Below are 24,381 nucleotides of genomic sequence, written 5' to 3' on the forward strand. Positions count from 1 at the left end.
CGTTATAGGCAGGCAGATTTCCGCTTAGCACCCAAAGAAACTTTCCCTGGGAGCCGTCCAAATGTCAAGATCAGTGTCCGAAAATGAAATCGTGAACTAACTCCTGTCCTCTTAACACTGAAGGGCACTCTGGCCGGGGCAGTGAATGAGATGCTGGCAGCAGCAGCTAATATTTACTGAGTCCTTGAACTCTAACGCCAGGCAATGCATTCAGAACTTTTTACGTGAAGTATCTCATTTATTCCTTGAACAGCCTGTGAGGCAGGATCATTTATCCCAATCTTACGAATGCGGAAATCGTTCAGAGCTAGGTGGATTGACACCAAAGGGCGCTTTTTACAGGTGGTAACTGAGGCATTCCCTTCCAAACCTGAACTTCCACCCTTGGTTCAAAGGTCATCGACCACAGTCGTAATGTTTTAACAAATATTCAAAGTTTTCTTCATCCCCATTTCCTGTTATTTTGAGATGAGTCAAGAGTCAGCACTGTGTTTTCCTGTCATCCAAGCTTTAAGGTTGAGCTGACTTAGAAAAGTGAAAAATTAAATGAAGACAGCAATAAAGATTGTTGTACTAACCTTTCAATTGATTCTTTCAGGCTTTGAGCTGCTCGTAGGGAAAAGTGTGAATTTTTAAAACTATCAAAGGTATTTAGATAAAAGAGACAAAGACAGAGGGAAAAAGAAGTAGATGAGAGCAGTTTATGTGTTACTCTAAAGGTAGGCTGATTTGGGGGGAAGCCGCTTCCACGTGTGCATAACACAAGAGGCAAAATGCCTCCTACCTACCCCACCAAAGCATTTTATGGTAAGTCCAACCATAAGAACTTGAATTATTCCCGCTACACACAGTATGCCAATCCACTATCAAGAGTTGATTCGAGAACATGAATTGGTAACCATGCCCATGGCATAACCCTTTCGGTGTGACTTGGTGTTAGAACATCCCATTAATTCTGCATCAGGGAAGAAGAAAGTCCTACACCCATTGCAATTCACACATTCACAAATAAGACATATTTCTGTCATAGCGTACTGGCCTCCAAAGATAGGTAACATCAACAATAGTCCCCTGAGATTTGGTTACAGCCAGACCCTTGAAATAAACTGGCTATTGAAATTAACGATAATGCTGCATTATCATGGCTGTTTAACCTTCAGCAGAAAAAACTGTTTTGTTGTGTAGTTACCCAGTCAACATTTTATGATACAATCAAACAGGCTAATGCAGCATCTGCAGAAAGATGGGAAAGATCTTGCTTCCAAGGGAGAGGGTCACTTTTCCTGCTAAGGTCTGGTCCTCTTCCCATGACATATTTCTTTCTGCTCCTTCTGAGTGTGACCAGATATATTCTATCTTAGGGGATAAGGTAATAACAGATTTTGATAAGGCGCCTGAGTGACTCAGTCGGTTAAGCATCCGACTTCAGCCCAGGTCATGATCTCGAGGGTTGTGGGTTTGAGCCCTGCGTCAGGCTCTGTGCCAACAGCTCAGAGCCTGGCTCCTGCTTCAAGTTCTGTGTCTCCCCCTCACTCTGTCCCTCCCCTGCTCACACTCTGTGTCTGTCTCTCAATAATAAATAAATGTTAAAAAAATTTTTTTAAATAACAGATTTGGATCACATACAAAAATAAGACCATAGCAGAAATTTAGATTATTACAGCTTTTATGGGCATGACTTTCCCTGGTGAGACGGGGCCATTTCAAACATGCAAACTCTTAAAAAAAAGGTGTAAGTTCTGTGAACTAGAATTCCTTTTCTATGAATTAAGGTAAGAGACAAATCGGACCACTCTAAAGATGTGTAAGAATACTTGACATGGCATTATTTAGGATATCTAAAACTCCAAAAGAATCCATCATCTATCATTGAAAACAAATGTTTAAATAAATTATGGTACGATCATATAAGAGAATAAGATGGACAGCAATTAAAACAAATACTAACACAAATTAATATAAAAACAAATTAAAACAAATATACATCTCTACTGACACGCAAAAAATATACCATTTCCTGAAAAGAGCAGGCTGCAAAACTAAATGCAAAGCATGGCTTTGCTTTTTGTGGACACACATATTGCCTACAGACAAAAGACCAAGAAAGAAAGACTATAAAACACTAACGCTGCCTTTTCTCAGAGTCAAGATAACAAGTAATTTTTGTTCTCCTTCGACTGTTCTACATAGTAAAATCTTTTCATAACAAGGGCAAACTGTCTTTTATAATAACATACTCATAAAACAATAATGCTCACTGCATTTGTTTGAAAATTACAGTAATGCCAGGACATTGTGGGGGGTGGGGGGCAAATGGGAGGACAATTCTTGCTTTCTTGGATACTCAATGCAGCGGCAACTAAACACAGGGGCCGTGCCTACCCACATAATCCCAAAACACAGTTGGGGTGTGTTTACAATAATTCCAATGAAAGGCTTACATACTTTTCTGAAATTCCTCCAGTTTTTTAACAGCTTCATCTCGTTCTTGCCTAATTTTGTCGCACTGAAATGAGAAAACACGGAAACGTTAAATTTTTATCATAAGCTTGCCTAATTTTGTTGCACTGAAATGAGAAAGCACGGAAATGTTAAATTTTTACCATAAGCTTGCCTAATTTTGTCGCACTGAAATGAGAAAACACGGAAACGTTAAATTTTTATCATAAGCTTGGGAAGGCAAAAAAGAGCAAACTTACAAACAGTAACAATTTCACGAGAAGAAAACGAAAATTTAAAACCTTTAAGAAGCATTCATGGTCACATGGGACTTATTCTACTCAATCGCATGGTGTTTGTACCATTTGTATCTGGCCACTTTCCTTGGACCTTCTAAGATAATGAGTCATCCTCCTGCTCGTTATCTCCTCAGGAACGGACCCATTTAACATCCTTGAGTTCAAATCACTCTTTTAAGAGAATATATGTGCCTCTTTTTAAGTGGGTATTTGGCTAATACAGTGAACACCCCCCACATCTGCAGCTCAGATTCCCTGAAACTGGATAGGAACGATCTCTCCCGAACTATTCAGAACACCTGCGCACAACCGGAAGTGACGACACTTGAACACAAACTGCTGCCCTGCGTCCCTTGAAACCTTCACTCAGGGAAAAAGATATCCTTGCATCCTCAGAATTCTACAGAGAAGGTAGCAAATTAAAATAAGAGAAGACAAAATATTCCACAAATAAGCATGTGTCACTGACAAACTATTTTTTAGGGTTTTTTGTGGGGGTTTTTTTGTTTTGGTTTTTAGAGAAAGAGAGCGAGTACAAGCTGGGGAGAGGGGCAGAGGGAGGGAGAGAGAGCGAGAGTGGGGCTTGATCCCACGACCCTGGGATCGTGAACTGAGCCGAAATCAAGAGACTTAACGCTCAACCAACTGTGCCACTCAGGTGCCCCAACAAATTTTTAGTTTTAAAAGGTGGGAGGACTCACTGAAAAGACTAGGAGGAGTAAGACCTTAAAAGGCAAAAATAACTTTTAAAGCATGAGGACCTTCCAGTGTGTCTGGTATGGAAACAAGCATCCCTTAGTTTTACAAGCCCTGAAGGTATTAATGCTATAAAAGCCTCACGTTCATTATGAGGACTGATGCGACTTACCCGTGAGTTTCACAAACCGGGTTAAGTATAACACATTTCAGAAAGATTTTCATCGTAGGTGTCTAAAACTTTAAAAAGTTATTTTTAACTATTAGAGTGAGAATTAATTTCTGAATTTTCTGGGACTACTCTAATACCATTACCAGAGGGTCATGTGAATAAAGCACAACTTTATATTTGAATCCTACCGTGCCAGATAAACATATTGGGATTTCATGCCTTTGGATATTTTCCATTTCAGTTTACAACGGTTAAAAAGTCACGATGCCACTGATAATTTGGAAAACCCAAATAAAGACAGTGAGATAGTCTCATCCATCAGACTGGCAAAAACGGAAAAAGTTTGCTCTCGGGAGTTAGAAAACCCTCACACGCTGCTGGTGGGAGTGTCAACTGGCATCACAAACTACCAAAACTGAAAATGCACGTACCCTGTGGCTCGGCAATTCCACTTTTTCTTTAAAGACTTTATTTGCAAGTAATCTCTACACCCAACGTGGGGCTCGAACGCACAACCCCGAGGTCAAGAGTCGCATGCTCTTCCAACTGAGCCAGCCAGGCGCCCCTGAAATTCCACTTCTAGATTCTGTTACTGGAATCTCTAGTACAAGCCGATCTGTACATACATGTGCGACATTTGTAATAACAATAAATCATGGTGTTTTCACATAACACACTAGACACCAGTGACAGCGAATGCACGTAAGCTCTGTGTCAACATATACCGCAAAAGCCATAATGGCGAATAAAAGGACTCGGTGCACAAAAGAAAAAAAAAAAAAAAAAAAAAGGACTTGATGCACATATACCAAAGTATACCTTAAGCGAATAAAATCACTTTGTATACTATGCTATAGTATACTATAAATGTACATTTCACAATACATATGGCATATATAAAACATATAAAAACACATAATAAAAGGACACGTACACAATTTATCATGGCAGCTGGCTCTTAAAACAAGGAGGGGAAGGGGCCCAGGGCAGAGCGACACGGGGGACCTTCGATTTTACCTGTAGCATTCTTTTTTAGTTAAAAAAAAAAAAAAAAAAAAAAAAAAAACATTTAATTCTGTGAGGGCCACATTTGTTACATCAATCTCTGCCCTTTTCTGTGCTTTTAGAATATTTTTCTTAATTAAAAAAAATTAAGACATAAACAGTTCAGCCTTCCCCTTTAATGTCTCAGGAACTGAAACTTGAAAAAAAAAAAACCAAAACCAAAAAACCTATGTCCATTCATTTGGGGAAAATCCATTCTGGCAAGAGTACACGGAAGAGGCACTGGTGCTAACTCAGCAAGGCTGTTTACTAAATCCTGACTTACACCCTCCCGAAGAGGGATCAGCCCAGACCATTTCCTTGAGGAGAAGGCATATTCTTTCATTAAGGTCTTCTTGAGGAATTTCTCCTCTGTGGGAGGGGAAGTAATGCCATCTAATTGAGTTTCAAGTTACAACTTAACAGATAAACTGCATTCATTCATTCATTCATTCATTCATTTTGGTGTTTACAACTCTAAACACTAGAGTTCTGGATTCTCAAATAAGCTTTGTTAGATCTTTCCCCAAAGGGACGGAACGCTTAGCTAGCCAGCTGTTTCAGGAATGTTCTTCTTGTTTTCTAGAATGAGGCTTCTGTTTCTGTGGAACTACGCCGCCACCCTGCCAGTCGGCACACCCACCTCCAACAACTCACAGTTTAGTCTAAATGAGCATAAGCGAAACATAATTTCTGACTAGACTTACATGCCTGAGTTATGATTGCCAAGTGAAATAGATCTGATGCTTTCTTTCGAGTTAACTTCATGTTTCTTAATCTGACATTTCTGAAAGGTATAACATGCCCTGTGAAAAACCGTCTTCATCTAAGATTTGGCGCTTGGGCGTGCTGTCCCTGACTTAATACCACTTGGATTCTTCTATATCCCTCTCCAAGCTCCACCTGAAAGAATCAAGGTGAATTTAATTCTTCCCTAAATCAAAAACCAGGGTTGGGGCGCCTGGGTGGCTCAGTCGGCTAAGCAGCCGACTTTGGCTCAGGTCATGATCTCGCGGTCCATGAGTTTGAGCCCCGCATCGGGCTCTGTGCTGACGGCTCAGAGCCTGGAGCCTGTTTTGGATTCTGTGTCTCTCTCTCTCTCTGACCCTCCCCCGTTCATGCTCTCTGTCTCAAAAATAAATAAACGTTTAAAAAAAAATAAAAAACCAGGGTTTTCACTGAGATATGAACATTAAACACGATAGCATTCTGCCTACTGGGATTTGAAAAAGACCACCGACAGACATCACACACAAACCACCCGTGCAGGTACCATTTACTGGTCATGAACCACACATGACAATTTTAGGTGGGCTTATACCCTTTCCCCAGAAGTAAAGCTTTATGCCCATGCTCTCCGCTCATAAGGCCCAGGTAGACAGGCTTTGGTTAATAACAGGTCTCAGTATCACAGTCTTACTCTAACGTGCCAGGAACCGGTTTCTACCATCCAGCCATATGTTTTTAACACGACCCCTACAGGCATCACCAGAGGATTCAGAAGCGTCTCCCAAACCCAGCTGTATTCTAGCAGGGGTCTTCGTGTGGCTTTGCTTTCTATTTTCTGCAACCGCATTATGATAGAACTGGCAGCCACAGAATTTACCATCTGCTATGGATACTGAAAGGGGTGTGTGTTGCGGGGGGAGGGGGAATCTACACATGCGGCAAATGCAGCTGACTTACTCCAAACCAGAGCTGAACAAAATATGAAGGACGTACCCCTTTACTTAAGCAGAAATCCAAATATCCACTTATTTTATCATTTTAGGTGAACCCCCAAAAATACCTTGTAACCTTTCTCTCATTCTACCCACAGAGGGAAGTTAGCAAGGATTCTGGGCCTTTTTGGGAGAATGTTGCATCTTTATGTCCTGCAGAAGCCCCTCACCCACCCTACCCCTTCCTCTACCCTGCCCACACAGCTGCAGCATTTGTAGAAACTGTTTCTTTTTGTGTGAGAATTGCTCATGGAGACTTTGCAATAGCAACAGATGTTCCTGGGCCCACGTCACTTCATTATGATGCCCAACGACTCTCTGTATAGCCGGCGGCTGGGGTAGAACCCAGCAGCACGAGGGCTGACTGTGTTAAGCTAGCTGGATGACATGAGGTCGATTCTAGAGTCTCTATATTGGCTCTTTATGAAGTGGTGAATTAGCCAGAGGTTGGCCTTGCTGGTTTTGAATATTAGAGGCCCCGGCCTCAATGTGCGAAGGCCTGGCTCTGTTCCACGAACGTTCCTTGAGCCTCGTCCAGGCAGATACCTGGCTTCTGAAACGAAACCAGCATTTCAAAGCACTTGGCAGGATGATGCGCAGAGGTAAGTCTCTCCAGGGTGAACTGGCAATCCCTCCCTCCCCCCACCAAAACGGGCACCTCCCTTCCTTCTCCCTCACACATCAACTGTTTATACAACAGCATCTGCTTCACGGGGCTCAGCAGAAATACAGAGAACTGTGGGAGACACTAAGCTTTCTTTACGTGTCGCTGTGTGTATATTTGAGGCAAGAAAAGTCCCAATATTCTGAATTGTGTCTAACTTCCACTCACATAAACATTCATGTTTATCTCCACGGTACACAAATGCAGTGCAGGGTTGCGAGCCTAGACAGAAAGGCACGTCTGGGACCCAAGAAGGGCGCGCACACACTGCACGCACACAACATCAACAAAGTAGACAATCCACTTAAGACAACTACCTTAGTTGACTGAATGAGACTTCTAAGCAGGTGTCTCCTGTAATCACCGAATGCCTCCATTTCCTTCCTCCAAGCACTGAACAAATTACTCCTACAGCACCCACACGTGCCAGGCACTGTGTTAAGCACGGGGGGGGGGGGGGGGAATACGGGGGGGCGGGGGGCACGTAACAGACAGCACGCTCTCACAAAACCTGCAACCTACCCAGAAAGAAGCAATTCATAAAAACACTTGCTAGAATGAGACAAACGCTGTACAAGGGGAACACATGGCAGAGGCTCTAACACCAGATCTGAGAAGGAGGCAGCCCTCCACCGTTTTTACTTATTTTTCTTGAAGTTCACTCCTTTTACGCCCAGTTACAACACTTAAAAGTTGAAGCACGCATGGCAGCAGAACGGTGCCTATTTACCTGTTTTGGGATCTCTGGTGATGAACTTGGATAATGGTGGGGAGAGTCTTCCACCTGGGGAAGCTGGGCTAGATCGTGCCTGGGCTTCTCCTTAAAGAACACAGTAACTGAACTCACTCCCCCTCACATGGGATTCCCCTCACCCTCCTTCTCTTTTGGTGGCGTTCTTTCTTCCAATTCAAAGTTCTTTCCCTCCAATTTTCACAGGCAATAAAGCAGTAGCTGCCCCCTGAAGCTGTCTTACAGCATTCTCCAAATTCTAGGTATTGTGTGTTCGATGGAAACACATGTCCTCAGAACAGAGATCCTTGCTCTTTGTTTCTGGATAGATTGCTGTTAATAAGAGACTCATTTTCACTTTCAAACTGCTAAGTAATTACTTTTTCTCTGGCACAACCACTTGCCACTCTGTTCTAAAGAAACTGCATGTATGTGGATGTATTATGCATGAACAGTTAGCATAATGGATGCGTATCTCGCTCTTTAAAGTGGCTTCTTTACCGATTTTTTTTAATAAAATACTTTGGGACCTTCACCTCTGAAATTTACACAAGAGAAAGAAATGCTAACAATAGAAAACGGGAGCCAAGATGCAAACAGTATCATATATCTGGCTTCTTGAAACGTAAGTCTTGGAAAGTGTCTGTCTCATTCCCTTTCATTCATTGTTCCTGGCAAGCTGACAGAGCCGCCTGATGCACTGTGACAGTAGCTCATCCAAACGGCTTCTAATCAGCCACTTAAACATTTATTCATTTCAAAACTCAATCTCAAGACACAATATTAAATATAAATACTTACTGTTTAAAGGCAGACATTCTTCTATTATACAGATTTCCTTCTTTTTACGCGCACACACACACACACACACACACACACACACCCGCCACCCTGAGAAATGTGAAAGCTATTCCATTAAAAGCTCAGTGAGGCTTCGCCCCCCCCCCCATATAGGAAAAAACCCCAAACAATTATGACAAAGATCCTGAATGAGTCATAAGGAGAATGCCCTTCGACTGTGGAAGCATTAGAGGCATGACTAATGTGGTGCCTGCTTCCCGAGCAAACGACCACATTTTATTTGACTGATCCCACAATACATCATCTTCTATTTGTCCATACCTCAAAAAAACAGATTTGGAAGGGTCGTGGGCTTCCACGTGACAGGCTTTCTTGCTCTTTAACATATCGTTGACAATGTCATTTAGCAAGTAGGCCAAAAAATTAGAGAAAGTAGCATCCTTTCCATAAAGGCACGTTTGGGACCCTTTTTACACTTTAACCCAACCCCATACAGCTTACTTGTACGCTCTAGAATATTTTGATAATAGTTTTGATTGAGAAAATGCGATCAGGGGCGCCTGGATGGCGCAGTCGGTTAAGCGTCCGACTTCAGCCAGGTCACGATCTCGCGGTCCGTGAGTTCGAGCCCCACGTCAGGCTCTGGGCTGATGGCTCAGAGGCTGGAGCCTGTTTCCGATTCTGTGTCTCCCTCTCTCTCTGCCCCTCCCCCGTTCATGCTCTGTCTCTCTCTGTCCCAAAAATAAATAAACGTTGAAAAAAAAAATTTAAAAAAAAAGAGAAAATGCGATCAGTACATAAGAAATACACACAGATATTTTGTTATAAAGAAGTAAACAATTCTGCTTGGGAGAAAGTTGGAGAAGACTTTGAAAAAAATAAGGGACACGTGAGCCAAGCATTAAGAGCTAGTAAGAGTTTGTCACACGGATGAGGGGAGGATCCTTACATTTTCGTCCTTTTCCCATCTCACCCCCAGGCCCCAGGCATTCACAGCACAATTTATCCGAGTTATTTGTCTACTTCCTGTGTCCCTCATTTGAGTTGTTTCACTCGAGAGTGGGACCTTCGTGTATTTTTCTTTATATACTCCAGGACTCAGAAGGCATTCAACAAAAAGTCTTCCCTCTCAAACAGATTTTGATTCCATCCTCACAGACAATGAGAAAAACCACAAAATGAGCAACATTCCATTTTTCTTAAATAAGGACACCTGCGAAGGAAAAGATCATCGAAAGACTGGCCCACCCCTCCAGGTCTCTCCTCTTACCCTTGGCACACCTGTGCCAGAATCTACATGCACACACACTCACACACGTGAGTCTTCTGACACAACGATTCACTCGCTATTTAACTTACAGTTTTTAAAAACTGAAACTGTACTTAAAAATACAGACCTATTGATGGTCGAGATAAACGATCCAGAAAAGTATGGAGTCTGATAACTGGCTGTGGAAAATTCATGAGCTAACAACAAAGAACTACAAATAAAACCAAGACCTTGGTGGAGAAAGTCAATCAGCTCCCGTAAGCTTACCTGCTTCAAAAAGAACATTTGTGGTCAGAAGACCTACATAGGAATCTAGACTCTGTCAAGCTCTCGGGGTCTGTTCTCTGCACTGGAGCTGACACAGAGCTGTCTGTGGAGTATTGGACGAGGAAGACAAGTGAGTGTGCATGGCCCATAGTAGCTTCTCAACAAACACAGCCGCTTAAGCAACTGCCGACTCTGAAGAGACATGACGTCTCTTGGAGGAGACTCCAAACAGAGCATAAAAATATCTTACCCCAAAAAAAATCACACCCATTGTCTCTTCTCATTGATAAGGTTCGTGACCTAGCAACAAAGACAGACTGGATGTGGACACAAAGAAGGGAGAAACAACTTGCAATGTGTTTCTTTTGGTCCCTTCCACTTGTGCAAAATTCCCCTGGGTCAAATTAAATATGGCAAAAGGAGTTTTACTTTAATTTCCTCTCCTTGACTAATTTTAAACTCTGCTCTGGGTCTGCTAGGTAAGGATGGCCATGTGTATTTGCGGATAGGGATGGGACAAAGCTCACTCAGGCAGGCACAAGAAAGTGCTTTGCCAGAGAAAATGGTCTTCTCCATTTACCACCACCAGAACTAACGCTGCTTTTACTCATTCTGTGCTGCATAAAAGGCTTTTATTATATGCTTCCCTCCTTTGTAATACAGCCCCCCTTTTTTGGAAAAAAAAATTTCAATAATACACCTGTTAGCCTTTTACCAGAAGATGAACAGAACGCGATGAACTTAAAACCACTCTGTGTTGTTTTACCCACAACCACGGCGTTCCATACTGCTTCCATTTTTTTTCTTCCTGTTTCTGTAGTTATTTTTAAAGTATTAGAACAGAAGAAGGTCAGTAATGCATACAGATGTTACAAAAGTATCGGGCCACACTCTGTGTAGAGAAACATGGAAACAGTTAATGGGTGGGGGCGTCTGGGTGGCTCGGTCAGTTAAGCGTCTGACTCCGGCTCAGATCATGATCTCACAGTTCGTGAGTTCGAGCCCCACATCAGGCTCTGTGCTGACAGCTCAGAGCCTGGAGCCTGCTTCGGATTCTGTGTCTCCCTCTCTCTCTGCCCCTCCCCCACTCACACACTGCCTCCCTCTCTCTCTCTCTCTGTCTCTCCCTCTCTCAAAAATAAACACTGAAAAAAATTGTTTAACAAAAACAAAGAAATAGTTAAAGGGCAAAAGTAATTTATAATCCTTCTTTTACCAAATGAATATTACCTATAATTCCACTTGGGCAACAGATGGTTCACTTGAAGCCTCACCACAGAAGGTGGCTCTCCGTGAAATAACCATCACCTCCACCACCAACAGATGTTTATAGAACATCTACTATTTTGGGGGCAATGCTAGGTCTACATGTAAGCAACAATTAAAGGAGAAGAAAAAAAAAACTTATTCTTCTGCCTCTTACGTTATTCATTTTCTTCTATATTCTTCCTTCTCTGTCCCATGAAGACACTCGTTTGCTTTCTCTCCTCAGAACTTCTAGGTTAAGTCAAAGAGTTCTCCTGAATGAACCCTTCCAATGTGTCTTCTTCTTCCCCTCCTGGGCCAGGAATGCCAACAGAAGAGGCTCAACTGATAAAACAAGCTCGACTGATAACTTCTTGGCTCTTTCTCCCGCAGCTGGAAGATGGTTGGGTCTCTTGGGGAAAGATGCTCAAGCCACGTGGCCTAAGCAGCAGCCACTGGCTCCACCCCCAAATCACAGGGCTTCAGGGAACCAGGATCTAAGCACAAGCTCCCCACCTGTCGGCATCCTCAGGACATCTGCAAGTTTTGGTGGTTATTGTGTTGGAATTAGGAATCTTGTCGAACTGTTTTTCTGGAACTTTCTTACCACATGAGAGATTCATGCACCAACCACTTTCTGTCACAGAGATTTTCATCACCCCCATCTACCATTCCCTAAATCACCAGACGGAAGGAAGAGAAGAAACTCAAGATGTCACAGAACATCAAGGATTTATTTACAAATGAGCAAAGGAGCCTTAAAAGTAGGTGAAAAGGGGCGCCTGGGTGGCGCAGTCGGTTAAGCGTCCGACTTCAGCCAGGTCACGATCTCGCGGTGCGTGAGTTCGAGCCCCGCGTCCGGCTCTGGGCTGATGGCTCAGAGCCTGGAGCCTGTTTCCGATTCTGTGTCTCCCTCTCTCTCTGCCCCTCCCCCGTTCATGCTCTGTCTCTCTCTGTCCCTAAAATAAATAAACATTGGAAAAAAAAATTAAAAAAAAAAAAAAAGTAGGTGAAAAATAATGATCTAAAAATCCGCTTTTATATGAACTAGAGTTCATACTATTAATACCACCAATCATACAGGTAGCAAATTAATATGAGTGAAAATTTTAAATACGATTAAGAACCCAATAAATACCCTCAAATAGGCCACAAGTTTACAAACATTTGCCAATTTTCATTACTTATCTTATTCTCAAATGTTAAAGGTCTCATGATTTACAGCCATGATGACCATCTTCAATAACCACAAACAACATGTTTTATGAATTTTCCACCACAGACCTGTTTTGAAATATTCGTTCTGTCAAACAAAGTAATTTCTAAGCATAAATTTTGTTTCTATCTAAAAACAACAGGGGTGCCTGGGTGGCTCAGTTGGTTAAGCGTCTGACTTCGGCTCAGATCATGATCTTGCAGTTCATGAGTTCGAGACCTGCGTTGGGCTCTGTGCTGACAGCTCAGAGCCTGGAGTCTGCTTCAGATTCTGTGTTTCCCTCTTTCTCTGCCCCTCCCCCGCTTGTGCCCAGTCTCTCTCTCTCTCCCAAAAATAAACACTTAAAAAATTTTTAATAAAAAAATAAAAATAATAAGGGACAGTTCTGCCCTCTCCTACTTTTCATTTTAATTCAGCACTCTCCTTTTTTTTTTTTTTTTAATTCAGACCTCTCTTTTGTCCCCTCCTTAAATTTACAGGGTGAGAGAAAAAGATATATAAATAAATATTCATAAATCTTAAGTGGACTTGTGCGGAGACATATAGGTAAGTAGTTTATAAAGGTAAGTAGAATTCAATTATTTAAGTTTCAAAATAAAACTGCCAGAGCCCCTGAAAATATTCACCAGGCACCACCATCTTCTTAGCGAGTGATTTTCAACTTCTGGTATATTATTCACATTCTGAGAGGAAACAAGCATCAAAAAGGTTTATGAAAAGATGGGCTAAACGACCAACGACTAATGCCAAAGAGTTCCCTCCAGAATCTACCGCGTCTGAGCCCCAAAGATAAATGCCTCCCTTTCAATTCCATCACTAGATCCCAAATCTGGTTGTTAGGAAAAAGTACAGTTCTCAGGGGCCCGGGATGCTTGGCCTGGTGCCTTGCGGCACATTTAGCCGTGTACTTAATCACCCAGAGCAGCGCCCACTGTGGCATGCTGCTAGTCTTTACCATCTGGAGCCTGGAGTTGATATTAGCTTGAACCACACATGCAGGAGAAAAGAAAAAAGAAAAAAAAAAAACCTCTCATTCGCATTTAACTGAAATTGGTGGCAGAACAATGCGCCATGCCGTCTAGGCTTTTACACATGGAAGAAAGGAAAGAAAGGGTAGAGTACAAACCTTCTCCTTTGTTTTCTGGTTCTCGGCTCGGAGGTCTTCATATTCACCTATGGCTAAAAGGAGAAAAAAAGGAAAGCAGCATTATAACACTATCAGAAGTTTACTGTAGGAAAACCCTGGATCCAATTAACCTCTGTGGTCTGTGTACTAGGTTGGGGGCGGGGCAGAGAAGAGGCCGCAGAAGAGTCTCTGAAGACCATGGGGGAGGGGAAGGGGGAAAAAAAAGTTAGAGAGAGGGAGGGAGGCAAACCATAAGAGACTCTTAAAAACTGAGAACAAACTGAGGGTTGGTGGGGGGTGGGAGGGAGGGGAAAGTGGGTGATGGGCATTGAGGAGGGCACCTGTTGGCATGAGCACTGGGTGTCGTATGGAAACCAATCTGACAATCAATTTCATATTTAAAAAAAAAAGAGAGAGAGAGAGAGAGAGAGAGACCACAGCAGGTGTGAGCCCACCAGGCCAACTTTTGGCTCTCCCCAGGTCACAGAAAGACCTAGGAGCCATAAGTGACCTAGGACAAATCACTTCTCTTTGATGCTCAGCATTTGGGCCTGTGAGAGGAGACAGGTGGGTCCTCCGTGAAGTGCCTTCCAGCACTGTTAGTCTGTGGGGCTGTGATCAGAGGTTTCTTTTTAAAATCAGCCTCCAGAAAATAAAGTAGGCTTACACATTCGGTTCAGTGTCACACATCTGCTTTATTCACAAAGCACAAGATTTATGCCATGAGCATAAAACTAAGAACAACTATTTTCAGGCACTGCAAAGGTCATTGATTAGCAAGACATGACCAGATATCAGCCAGATTCATTTCACTACGTTGGAAAAATATGTGAACGGTTGGGAAATATTTCCAACTATGTGAGAAAACAGCAGCCTATTATTGAAAATCCTCTACTGCCAGGAAAATAAAGTAGCCTGAACCTCCACATCCACCTTCTGGCCAAAGCACCATTCTTAGATATCCTCACGGTTGAGAATACAAGGTTCACAGCTCATGATGGGAGGAAAGAGCATGACCCACGATTAAGGATGGAATGAAATGTACAAGGTGGGCCTAACAGAGCCGGTACCTGTTCCCAGACCAGCGCCCTGACTGGCGCCACAGAGCCAGGGCATGCCCAGATTGCATTTTTGTACTTTTACTTTAAAAACATTTTCATCGGGATGTGTCTACAAAAAGGTCAGTTGTTTGTTTGTTTGTTTGTTTTTTAAAGGACAGAGTTTCCTATTTCCATGAATAACCCAAAGATAGAAAAAAATAATCAGACATCAGTGGCTTCAAGAACATCCCAGATAATTTGGTCATTAAATCCAGGAGTGTAGGATTCTAACCACTGGAGCAGAGAACACCTCAAAAAACATACAATTCACATGGTGAAGTATATCCTCCATCAGTGATCCAAAGGGTTTAGAATAGCTAAGGAATCACAGGACCACAACCTTAACACCCAACCAAATGAACAAATATTTATGGGATTATACCACCAATGCCCAGAAGTTTTAGCGGCACTCTGTGACGCTCTAAATAAGAATTAACGGACAATTTTATTGAAGCCGAGAACAATCCTTGAGAATTAGCCCATAAAATAGCTGAATAGATACATGTAAAGATAACAGCCCTTTTTATAAAGAATTACATTTTCAACAGAAAAGACTGGAGTGACCACAGAATGAAGTCCTATGCACACCAGCTCCTCCTCAGCCTCCACCACACAAAACCCAACCAATGGGTATAAACTAAATTTGTCCTCAGTTATGAAAAATCAACAAAATGACCCCCTCCTTTTTTAACAGAAAGCAACAAAACTAAGAGAGTCTAAAAAGATGCACTTATGCATTGGGTAGTCTATGGTTGTGGTCCCAAATCTTATTACTGTATCTAATATTCTTTCAAAAACTAAATATATTTTACTGAGAGATTTTCGTTTACTTGACATTTAAAAGTATGTGCAGATGAAGCAGAAAAATCAAAACTGATTTACCACTCTTTTCTTGATGACCTACTTTATAGATGTACAAACAATAAAAGGCTTATAAAACCATGATCTCATATTGACATTAAGAATTTTTTTTTCTGGGGCGCCTGGGTGGCGCAGTCGGTTAAGCGTCCGACTTCAGCCAGGTCACGATCTCGCGGTCCGTGAGTTCGAGCCCCGCGTCGGGCTCTGGGCTGATGGCTCAGAGCCTGGAGCCTGTTTCCGATTCTGTGTCTCCCTCTCTCTCTGCCCCTCCCCCGTTCATGCTCTGTCTCTCTCTGTCCCAAAAATAAATAAACATTGAAAAAAAAAAAAAAAAGAATTTTTTTTTCTATTTCAAACATGAGATAACAGCTTTGAAGCTTTTAAAAAATACCGATACTACTCTTCCATTTTCGACCAATAGAATCCAGATGAAACACCGCTGACTCCCAACTACCCTTCATCTATCATGACTTAATGGAAACCACAGAAAATATGCTTTCTTGTGACCATGTGCAACTTACAAAAATAAAGCCAGGTAAAGGGAATGCAGAGGAAAAGTATAGGAAGAATTCAACCACTTGGCAATGGGAAGGGGGCTCCTGGGGGATAGGGGATTAACGGAGAGAAAAACATTTACTTATATTTTTATTTCTTTGAAGATAAAAAACCAAGCTCACTGCCCTAAATAAGATTTACATACATACACACACAAACCCCATAGCGAATACACATGTAACCAACCCTAACCTCAGCGAAACTGGCAAAAATTGAAGTGACCTATATTATTCAGCTACTTCTTCTCTGGCAATGCTAAAGGGTCACAGAGAAAGCCTTCTCTTTGTTTCAGAACTGGCTCACTGGGAATTTTTGAAGTGAGTCACACAGCTCAAGTGATTTGATGATACAGATCCTCCAAAGCTTGAAGTAACCCGGTACAAAAGTAGATATTAACTTGACCGATGCTCTGCCATCTGAAAGACATCCACAGCTTAGGAAGACTTCATCTCTTGGGTTTACAGGTACAGTTTATTTCACTGTACTATTAGGTCATATAACAGTAATTAAAAAGTGCAGCCAAGGGACACTGGTCTATTTGGTGACTCTCTCTGAATCTCAGATTCCTCATCTGAAGAATAAGAATAATTATCATACATCTTTCTTATAGTGTTGTGATTAGGAGTTAAGGTAAGAGGTAAGAGTACCTTAGGTATATTACGTGTTCATTACATGTTAGCCATGGTTATTCTTAGGGATACAGCAAAGTATATCAAATCCTGCAACCCCCACCCTCCACCAAATAAAAGGAGGAGAAAGGGAAATAACAATCAATGGTACTGTGTTGTAGTTATAAAAAAAAAAAAAAGGGGAAGTTGGCAAAGTGGCGGAAGCACGTCTGGGAGCTGCACTTTTCAATCCTGGCTGCACATTAGGATCACCTGTGGAGCTTTTAAATCATACAGATGCCTAGCCCCCTCTCTGCCCACCCCAACCCAAGATTCTAATTTAACTAGTTTAGGGTGGACCTTGGGCACCATATTTGTTTTAGAAAGTGAGCACCCCAGGTGATTCTAATGTGCAGCCAGGGAGGGGAATCGTTACATAAGAGTACAGAATGGAAGAAAAAGGGGGATGTGGAGGAAACAAGGAGAATCTCAGGCAGAGCACGTGTTTCAAGAATCATGCTGGTTTTCTATTTCCCAACTCCCTAATACCAAGAAAGGGAGTTTTCTCTCCAAGCTGCAAATCATGATACAGCCAGCCCAGAAAGCTGATAAAAAGACTTAGCTGTTTCAGAGGCATGACACTTAAAGTTCGTAACTACAGGCCAATAACACCTCTGGCTAGGATGGATAACAATCATGGTTTGCCTGGGACTTTCCCACTTTACACTGAAGAGCCCTGTGTCCCTGGAAACCTCTCAGTTCCAGGCAGATTAATCACCCCATCTCAGGTATAAGCACCAGAACAGTCCTTCCAACCAATACCTTCTAGGCCTGTAGTGTCAAATACGGAGTCACTAGCTACATGTGGCTGCTTACATGTAAATTAATTAAAATTAAATAAAACTTAAAATTCAGTCCTTCAGTTACACTAGCGGTATTTCAAGTGCTCAACAGTTACACGTGGCCAGTGGCTATCACACTGGACAGGAGGCACAGAACATTTCCATCCCAGCAGGAAGTTCTACTAGACAGTATTATTCTGGCCATCTCTGTCCAGATACCCTATAAGCACCTCACACTCTGTATGTTAGAAAGTGAACTCATCAAACTCCCTTTTCACCAAAACTTCCTCCTTCCTGTATGCATGATGTCCTAGATGGGATCATGTACCTGGTCTTCAAGCTAGTACCTCAGAATCATCCTTGATTCCTCTCATTCTTCCACCTTCCAACAGATCATCAAAATGCTCCCATCGCCTAAAACGTCTCTCCAATCTGTCCTTCCTCTAAAGTATCTCTCCCCTGATTCTAGTCCTCAATAATGGTAAAACCCTCTAGCTTTCCTCTATCCCAAGTTCATTCTTCACAAAGTAGATAGTTAGCATAGTAACAAAGCAACCTGGTTTACATCATTCTTGGGTTTAAAAGCACCCAATGACATTAGCTTTACAACCTGGGACACCAATTCCCACTCGTGCCATTCAGTCTTAGAGACCACCACTCAATCCATCACACCCCAAGTCCCAATGCCTCCCTGACCCCTCTAAGACCTTTCATAACCAGGTGCCTTTATAAACAGGTTTCCTTTGCCTGCAAGGTCTTCTCCTCCTTATCTTCCCTACGTGCTCCTTGACACTGCAATTCAACTGTCATTTCCTGTAAGAAACTCTCCCTACATACCTAAGACGAAAATCAACATGTGTATTTATAATATACTACCAGAATACACTGTTCATGTATCTCTACTAGAGCATCTATGTATAACGTTATAAATTATCTGAACATAAGCCTGTTTTCTTGTCTTCTCTCCCATTCGATTCATTGCTATAGACCTCACACCCAACAGAATATGAAGCAGAGTTGGTACCTATGTTGACTGAAAGGCTGGTTCATAAAAGTCTGGGATGTGGAGCAATTAAGTCAAATACCAACGTCCCCATCTTTTTTAAATGTTTACTTATTTATTTGAGAGAGAGAGCACGCACGTGAGCGGGGAAAGGGCAGAGAGAGACAGAGGGAGTCAGCAGATCCAAAGCGGGCTCTGTGCTGACAGCAGAGAGCCCAATGCGGGCCTCAAAGTCACGAACTGCAAGATCGTGACCCAAGCCAAAGTCAGACACTTAACCAACTGAGGATCCAGGTGCCCCTAACGTCCCCATTTTAAAAATGAAGATACACCGGGCACCTGGGTGGCTCAGCTGGTTAAACATTTGACAATTGATTTAGGCTCAGGTCATGATCTCACTGTTCATGAGTTCCAGCATGGAGCTTGCTTGGGATCCTCTCTCTCTCTAATAAATAAACTTAAAAAAGAAAATAAAAATGAAGATACAAATGCACAGAGAAGTCAAATCCTGCAGTAAGAAATATTGGAGGCAGGACCAGTCTACTGATTTCCAAAGTGGTTCATGTAAAAATCATTACTGAGCATTACTGTGTGCGATGTGTTAAAACACCAGACCAGAAATAATCCTCTAGGGTGAGGACTGTGTCTTATGCATACAGATGCCCACATCCAGCACAATGCCTGACATACAGCAGGCACTTGATAAATGTGTGTTAAATTAAGGAAGAAGGAAGAATGGATCTAGTTCTTCACATGAACAACTTGTGAAAAAGCACATACTACCCCCCCCATATTAAAAGGGTCTCTTACATCACATGTTACAACAAGATACTTAATAAAAGTGAAGCTTTAAATAGCCATCAAATATACCCAGAAAAACACTGCCTCATAAGATCTTTTAATGGAGATTCTCATCCATTAAGTCTGCATCTCTGAGACTCATGGAGCCTTGAAACACCTCTTACTAATGGGAAACGAGGACATGAGTCATAAGAGATAATGTTCAATTAGGACATTATTCCCTCCTGCACACATGCCAATGGGTCCTCTCCTAGAGCCAGAGTAGAAAGAGAAGTCATTTATACCTCCCTTGTTAATTAAAGCATTAGAACAGTCAGAGAAAACACTGCTGGAAAACCTGATCAAAAAACAAAGATGACAGATTTCACATCTGAAAAGAAATTATGGCAAACCCAAAACGTATGCATTACTTGGTAGAACACACGGTTCAGTGTTAATGAATTAATGATGCTTAAGAAGTACCCTCAACGAACTATAGTAATGACTTCAAATTAACCAAGAGAAAGAGAGGAAACTGAGCATGTTTAAAATACATGCATAAGTCTGGTCTCCAGTCTGGCACGGAGCTTTGATGTCAATACTCCTGTCCTCCCAACAACAGAAAACCTCAACACACCAAAAGTCAACGACTCTTCTTAGGTCCATCAGAGAACGGAGATCACGGCAAACTGCTCTTCCAAAAATTAGAGAGATGGGCAAGATACAGACAATCACAACTTACGGGAGCAGAAGCTGAGGTTCAGAACCTCATCACCAAAGAGCGCCAAGACAGGAAAACCTAAGCAGTGGTTGGCAAATTGCTGAAGGCTCACTTCTCACAAGTTTGAGAGCTAAAAACTCCAGTGGGTAGGCCACTCTTAGGAGGGCCCCAACCTTTTGTGAGTTTTACACCTAGGAGGGCTACCAAGTCCTCACAGTAAACATCAGAGGAAGTTTCCCTACTACTTTAGGCAGGGGAAGGGAGAAGGTGCCATGTTGAAATGTGCCCAGAGCCTTAGCAAGGCCTGCCCTTAGGAAAAATCATTTCATCAGAGCCTAAGAGACTTGGAGGAAGATAAGAGCCAACTCCAGCCCCCTCTGGCATGCCTGTCTTACCTAAGGAGAAAAAACAAAACTGAGAAGCACAAGTGAAAGTCGCAGCCCAAGGGGACAGGCGCACCAAGACCCTGAGACCCCACGGGGTCCTGAGACCCCACAGGACCATCGGAGGCTTCCCCTCCCCTGTACCCTACCCCGTGAATATTTAGAGCAGAGTTGTTCCTAAGTGCCAAAACTTGGAAGCAACGACCGTGCTTACCCACAGGTGAATGGATAAACAAACTATGGTACACCCATACAAGTATTATTTGGTGATAAAAAGAAATACGAAGTCACAAAAAGACACAGGGGAACCACCATACGTGCATATTGCCCAGTGAAACAAGTCAATATAAAAAGGCCACGGACTATATGATTCCAGCTCTATTGACATTCTGAGGAAAGCAAAACTATGGAGCCAGTAAAAAGATCAGGGGTTCTGCCAAGAGTTCAGGGGTAAGGAGGGAGTGATGAACAAGTAGACCAGAGGGAATATTTGGAGGAGTGATACTTCTGTATGATAACGTGATGGTGGGTATATGTCATACATCTGTCCAAACCCATAGGACATATAACATAAAGAATTAACCCCCATATAAACTATGGACTCCAGTGAATAATACCGGGTCAATACAGCTCATCAATTCTAAGAAATGCACCATACTAACTCAAAATGATAGTAACAGAAAAAACTGGGGGTGAGGGAAGGTGAGGGGCTATGTGGAAATTCTCTGTACTTTCTGCTAAGGTTTTCTGTAAACCTAATATATATACATGTGTGTGTATACATACAGCCTATATATATAAATATATATATATATATATATATATATATATATATATATCACAATCATACTCTGATTTGTGCCATACAGGATTCGAGATAGAATCAAGTCACTGAAAGGATCCTAATATATTACTGTTTGTTGTGCCATATAAAAATTCCAGAACTCATGCTTTAATACTTAAAATATTTAATATTCAGCACGGTAAGCAGACAAGAATGAAAGCCATGTTCCTCCTGGATTTTAAAGCCAAACGTTGTTGTATAACAGAATAAAATCTACAGGACAACAAAGTTTAAAATATACCTACTTTTTGGGATCCACTTTTGAAAATTTTTCCCACAGCTGTACTTACAGATACAGGTGTACGAGGATGTAAGCAGCATCTTTATTTTAATAAACTTTAATTTTGTAAACTTTAGATTTACAACAAAATCGTAAAGAGAGTACAGAGAGCTCCCATATGCCCCACACCCAGTTTCTCCTATTATTAACATCTTACATTAGTACTGCACATTGATTACCGCCAACGGACCAATACTGACACATTATGAAGGAAAGTCCATACTTCAACTATATTTCCTTAGTTTTTTTTTTTTTTTAATTTTTTTTTTCAACATTTATTTATTTTTGGGACAGAGAGAGACAGAGCATGAATGGGGGAGGGGCAGAGAGAGAGCGACACACAGAATCGGAAACAGGCTCCAGGCTCTGAGCCATCAGCCCAGAGCCTGATGCGGGGCTCGAACTCACGGACCGCGAGATCGTGACCTGGCTGAAGTCGGACGCTTAACCGACTGCGCCACCCAGGCGCCCCTATATTTCCTTAGTTTTTACCTAATGTTCTGTTTTTCTTCCAGGATTCCATTCAGGTACCCTGTTACGTTTAGTTGTCATGTCTCCTTAGACACCTCTTGGCTGTGACAGTTTCATATACTTATCTATAAATATTTCTATATGTAATCATCTAGATCTAGATTGGGCAAAACACGAATCCATACTGATGTCTAGTATCTATTGCCCAAAGCATTATTTTTAATAGCAAAGACACAGAAACACAGAGATGTCCATTGAGAGGACATTAACTACACTGGGGGAAATCTGGAGAGTGCAACACTATCCAAATCAATTTTTAAAGATTCAATTCTATATGTACTGATAGGAATTCCATAATACATACTAAGTGATTAACTACATATGTGTGTTCACGTGCACAGTTTTTGAGAGGAAACACAACAAAAAGTTCACAGTGTAACTCTGAGGAATGGGAAGGGGGTGAGAGCGTGTGTGACCAATGGGACGGCACTGCCCTCAAAGAGGAACACAGTGTTAGGTATCACAGTGGTCTGCGGCCTCCAAAGGATCACAACACATTAAATGATGTACAGTATGGGGCGCCTGGGTGGCTCAGTCAGTTGGAGCGTCTGACTTCGGCTCAGGTCATGATCTCGTGGTCTGTGAGTTCGAGCCCCACATCGGGCTCTGTGCTGACAGCTCGGAACCTGGGGTCTGCTTTGCATTCTGTGTCTCCCTCTCTCTCTGCTCCTCCCCTGCTCACACTCTCTCTCCCCAAAATAAATAAAGATTAAAAAAATTTTTAAAAAGATGTACAGTATATCCACCGTATTAAAATTTCATGGGGAGAAGAACAGTTGGGGGGAAAATGTCTAAAAAGACTCCTTAGGAGAGTAGAATGAAATAAAGATTAAGAAACAATGAATCAGAGGGAAGAGTTCATTGTACTTTCCATGCTATATGCTTATTTTTTCCTAAATAAGCAGATGTTTATTTTTAATTCAATTTAAAACAAAAGTAAGATTGAACGACCCAGCAGACATCTTACATGAATGATGAAATTCTGACTGCAAGACGTAATTCTTCAGCCCGTGATGAGCGTCCATCTCATGGAGGGTTGCCCATTTGGTGCCTCTGAGATGGTAGTTCACAAACTTTAGGAGGAAACTGCATTTTTAGGGGTTACAGCCAACACCGAATGTCCCCCAAAGTCTAAAATACTTACTATCTGGCCATTTACACAAAAAGTCCGCTGACCTCGGATCCACAGTATGTTCACTTAAAAACTTTTTTTGGGTGCATTCATACAGTGGAATACTATTCAGCAATGCAAATAAATGAACTACAACCACACACGATGCTGATAAATCCCACACGTAATGAGTGAAAGAAGACACAGCAAATAATGCATCCTGTATGATTCCATTTAGCTAATCTTCAGAGACTGGCAGAACTTACCTTTGGAGACACAAATAGCATCGGGGAAAGGCAGGTGAGAAGGATTGGGAGGTTATGAAGGGGTTTCTGGAAATGTTCTGATTTAAGTGTTGTTAGAAGCACTTTTTTTTTTTTTTCCAATAACTCATTGAGTGCTCATTCCTATTTCGTGCACTTTTCTCAATCTAGGTTATATTTTGTTGTGAAAGCCAAACATCCTAAGTGTCGATTTTACAAAAAACATACCCAGATGAAGAAAAATAAATTTACCAGGCCTCTTTTCATCAATAAGTAAGAAAGTGCGTACGTACCCCCATTATTCAGAGACCGGTGGCCCCCCGGACCACACTTGTAAAAATAGTGACGTGAGGCCAAGTTTGCACTTGGTACCATGGCAACCGTTTAATCCCAAACTGCTTTCTACTGACTGACTTTGTGTGTATCCAAGACCGACAATGCTTCAGCTTTTCCTGACTGATACAGTCACGGCAGTAGGCAATCCTTTGGGCCCCTTTTGTCGAAATAATGCTCTAGCTACTTTGTGGCCTAGAAGTCAAGGCAACGCTGGGAGCCTCTTTAATGACTAACTCAGCTCTAAGACTAAGCCTGGCTAAATTCCCATCAGAAGCTTAAGCACTATCGCTATAGTCTTGGAGAAAATGATAGCTAACTCTAAAGATGAAATGTTACCTTGCTTTAAAGCCCATTATCTTACTTTCCGATAGTGTTTTCAGTCTGCTTGGCGTGGTTGTGGTCTCACATCGTAACATCATTAACTGTTGGGTATGATCACACCCTTCAAAACTTCCTCGCCAGGTTCCAAGTGA

At 42.0% G+C, this 24,381-nt stretch overlaps 1 protein-coding gene across 2 annotated transcripts in view; it reads right to left on the reverse strand.

The window, feature by feature from the left end:
- The window catches only part of SHTN1 (shootin 1), a 102,137-nt gene that overhangs the window by 73,411 nt on the left and 4,345 nt on the right, over positions 1-24,381 (reverse strand). For both annotated transcript variants that reach the window (XM_086680969.1, XM_086680968.1), the window contains exons 2-3: positions 13,691-13,743; positions 2,446-2,506 (exon numbers count right to left, since the gene is read on the reverse strand). In XM_086680969.1, coding sequence (XP_086537095.1) covers positions 2,446-2,506; positions 13,691-13,731 — 102 coding nt within the window. In that variant the 5' untranslated portion in view covers positions 13,732-13,743. The remainder of the gene's footprint in view (positions 1-2,445; positions 2,507-13,690; positions 13,744-24,381) is intronic.

This window comes from Puma concolor, chromosome D2 (genome assembly GCF_028749965.1).
Source record: "Puma concolor isolate L17-30 chromosome D2, mPumCon1.1.hap2, whole genome shotgun sequence".
Lineage (NCBI taxonomy): Eukaryota > Metazoa > Chordata > Mammalia > Carnivora > Felidae > Puma > Puma concolor.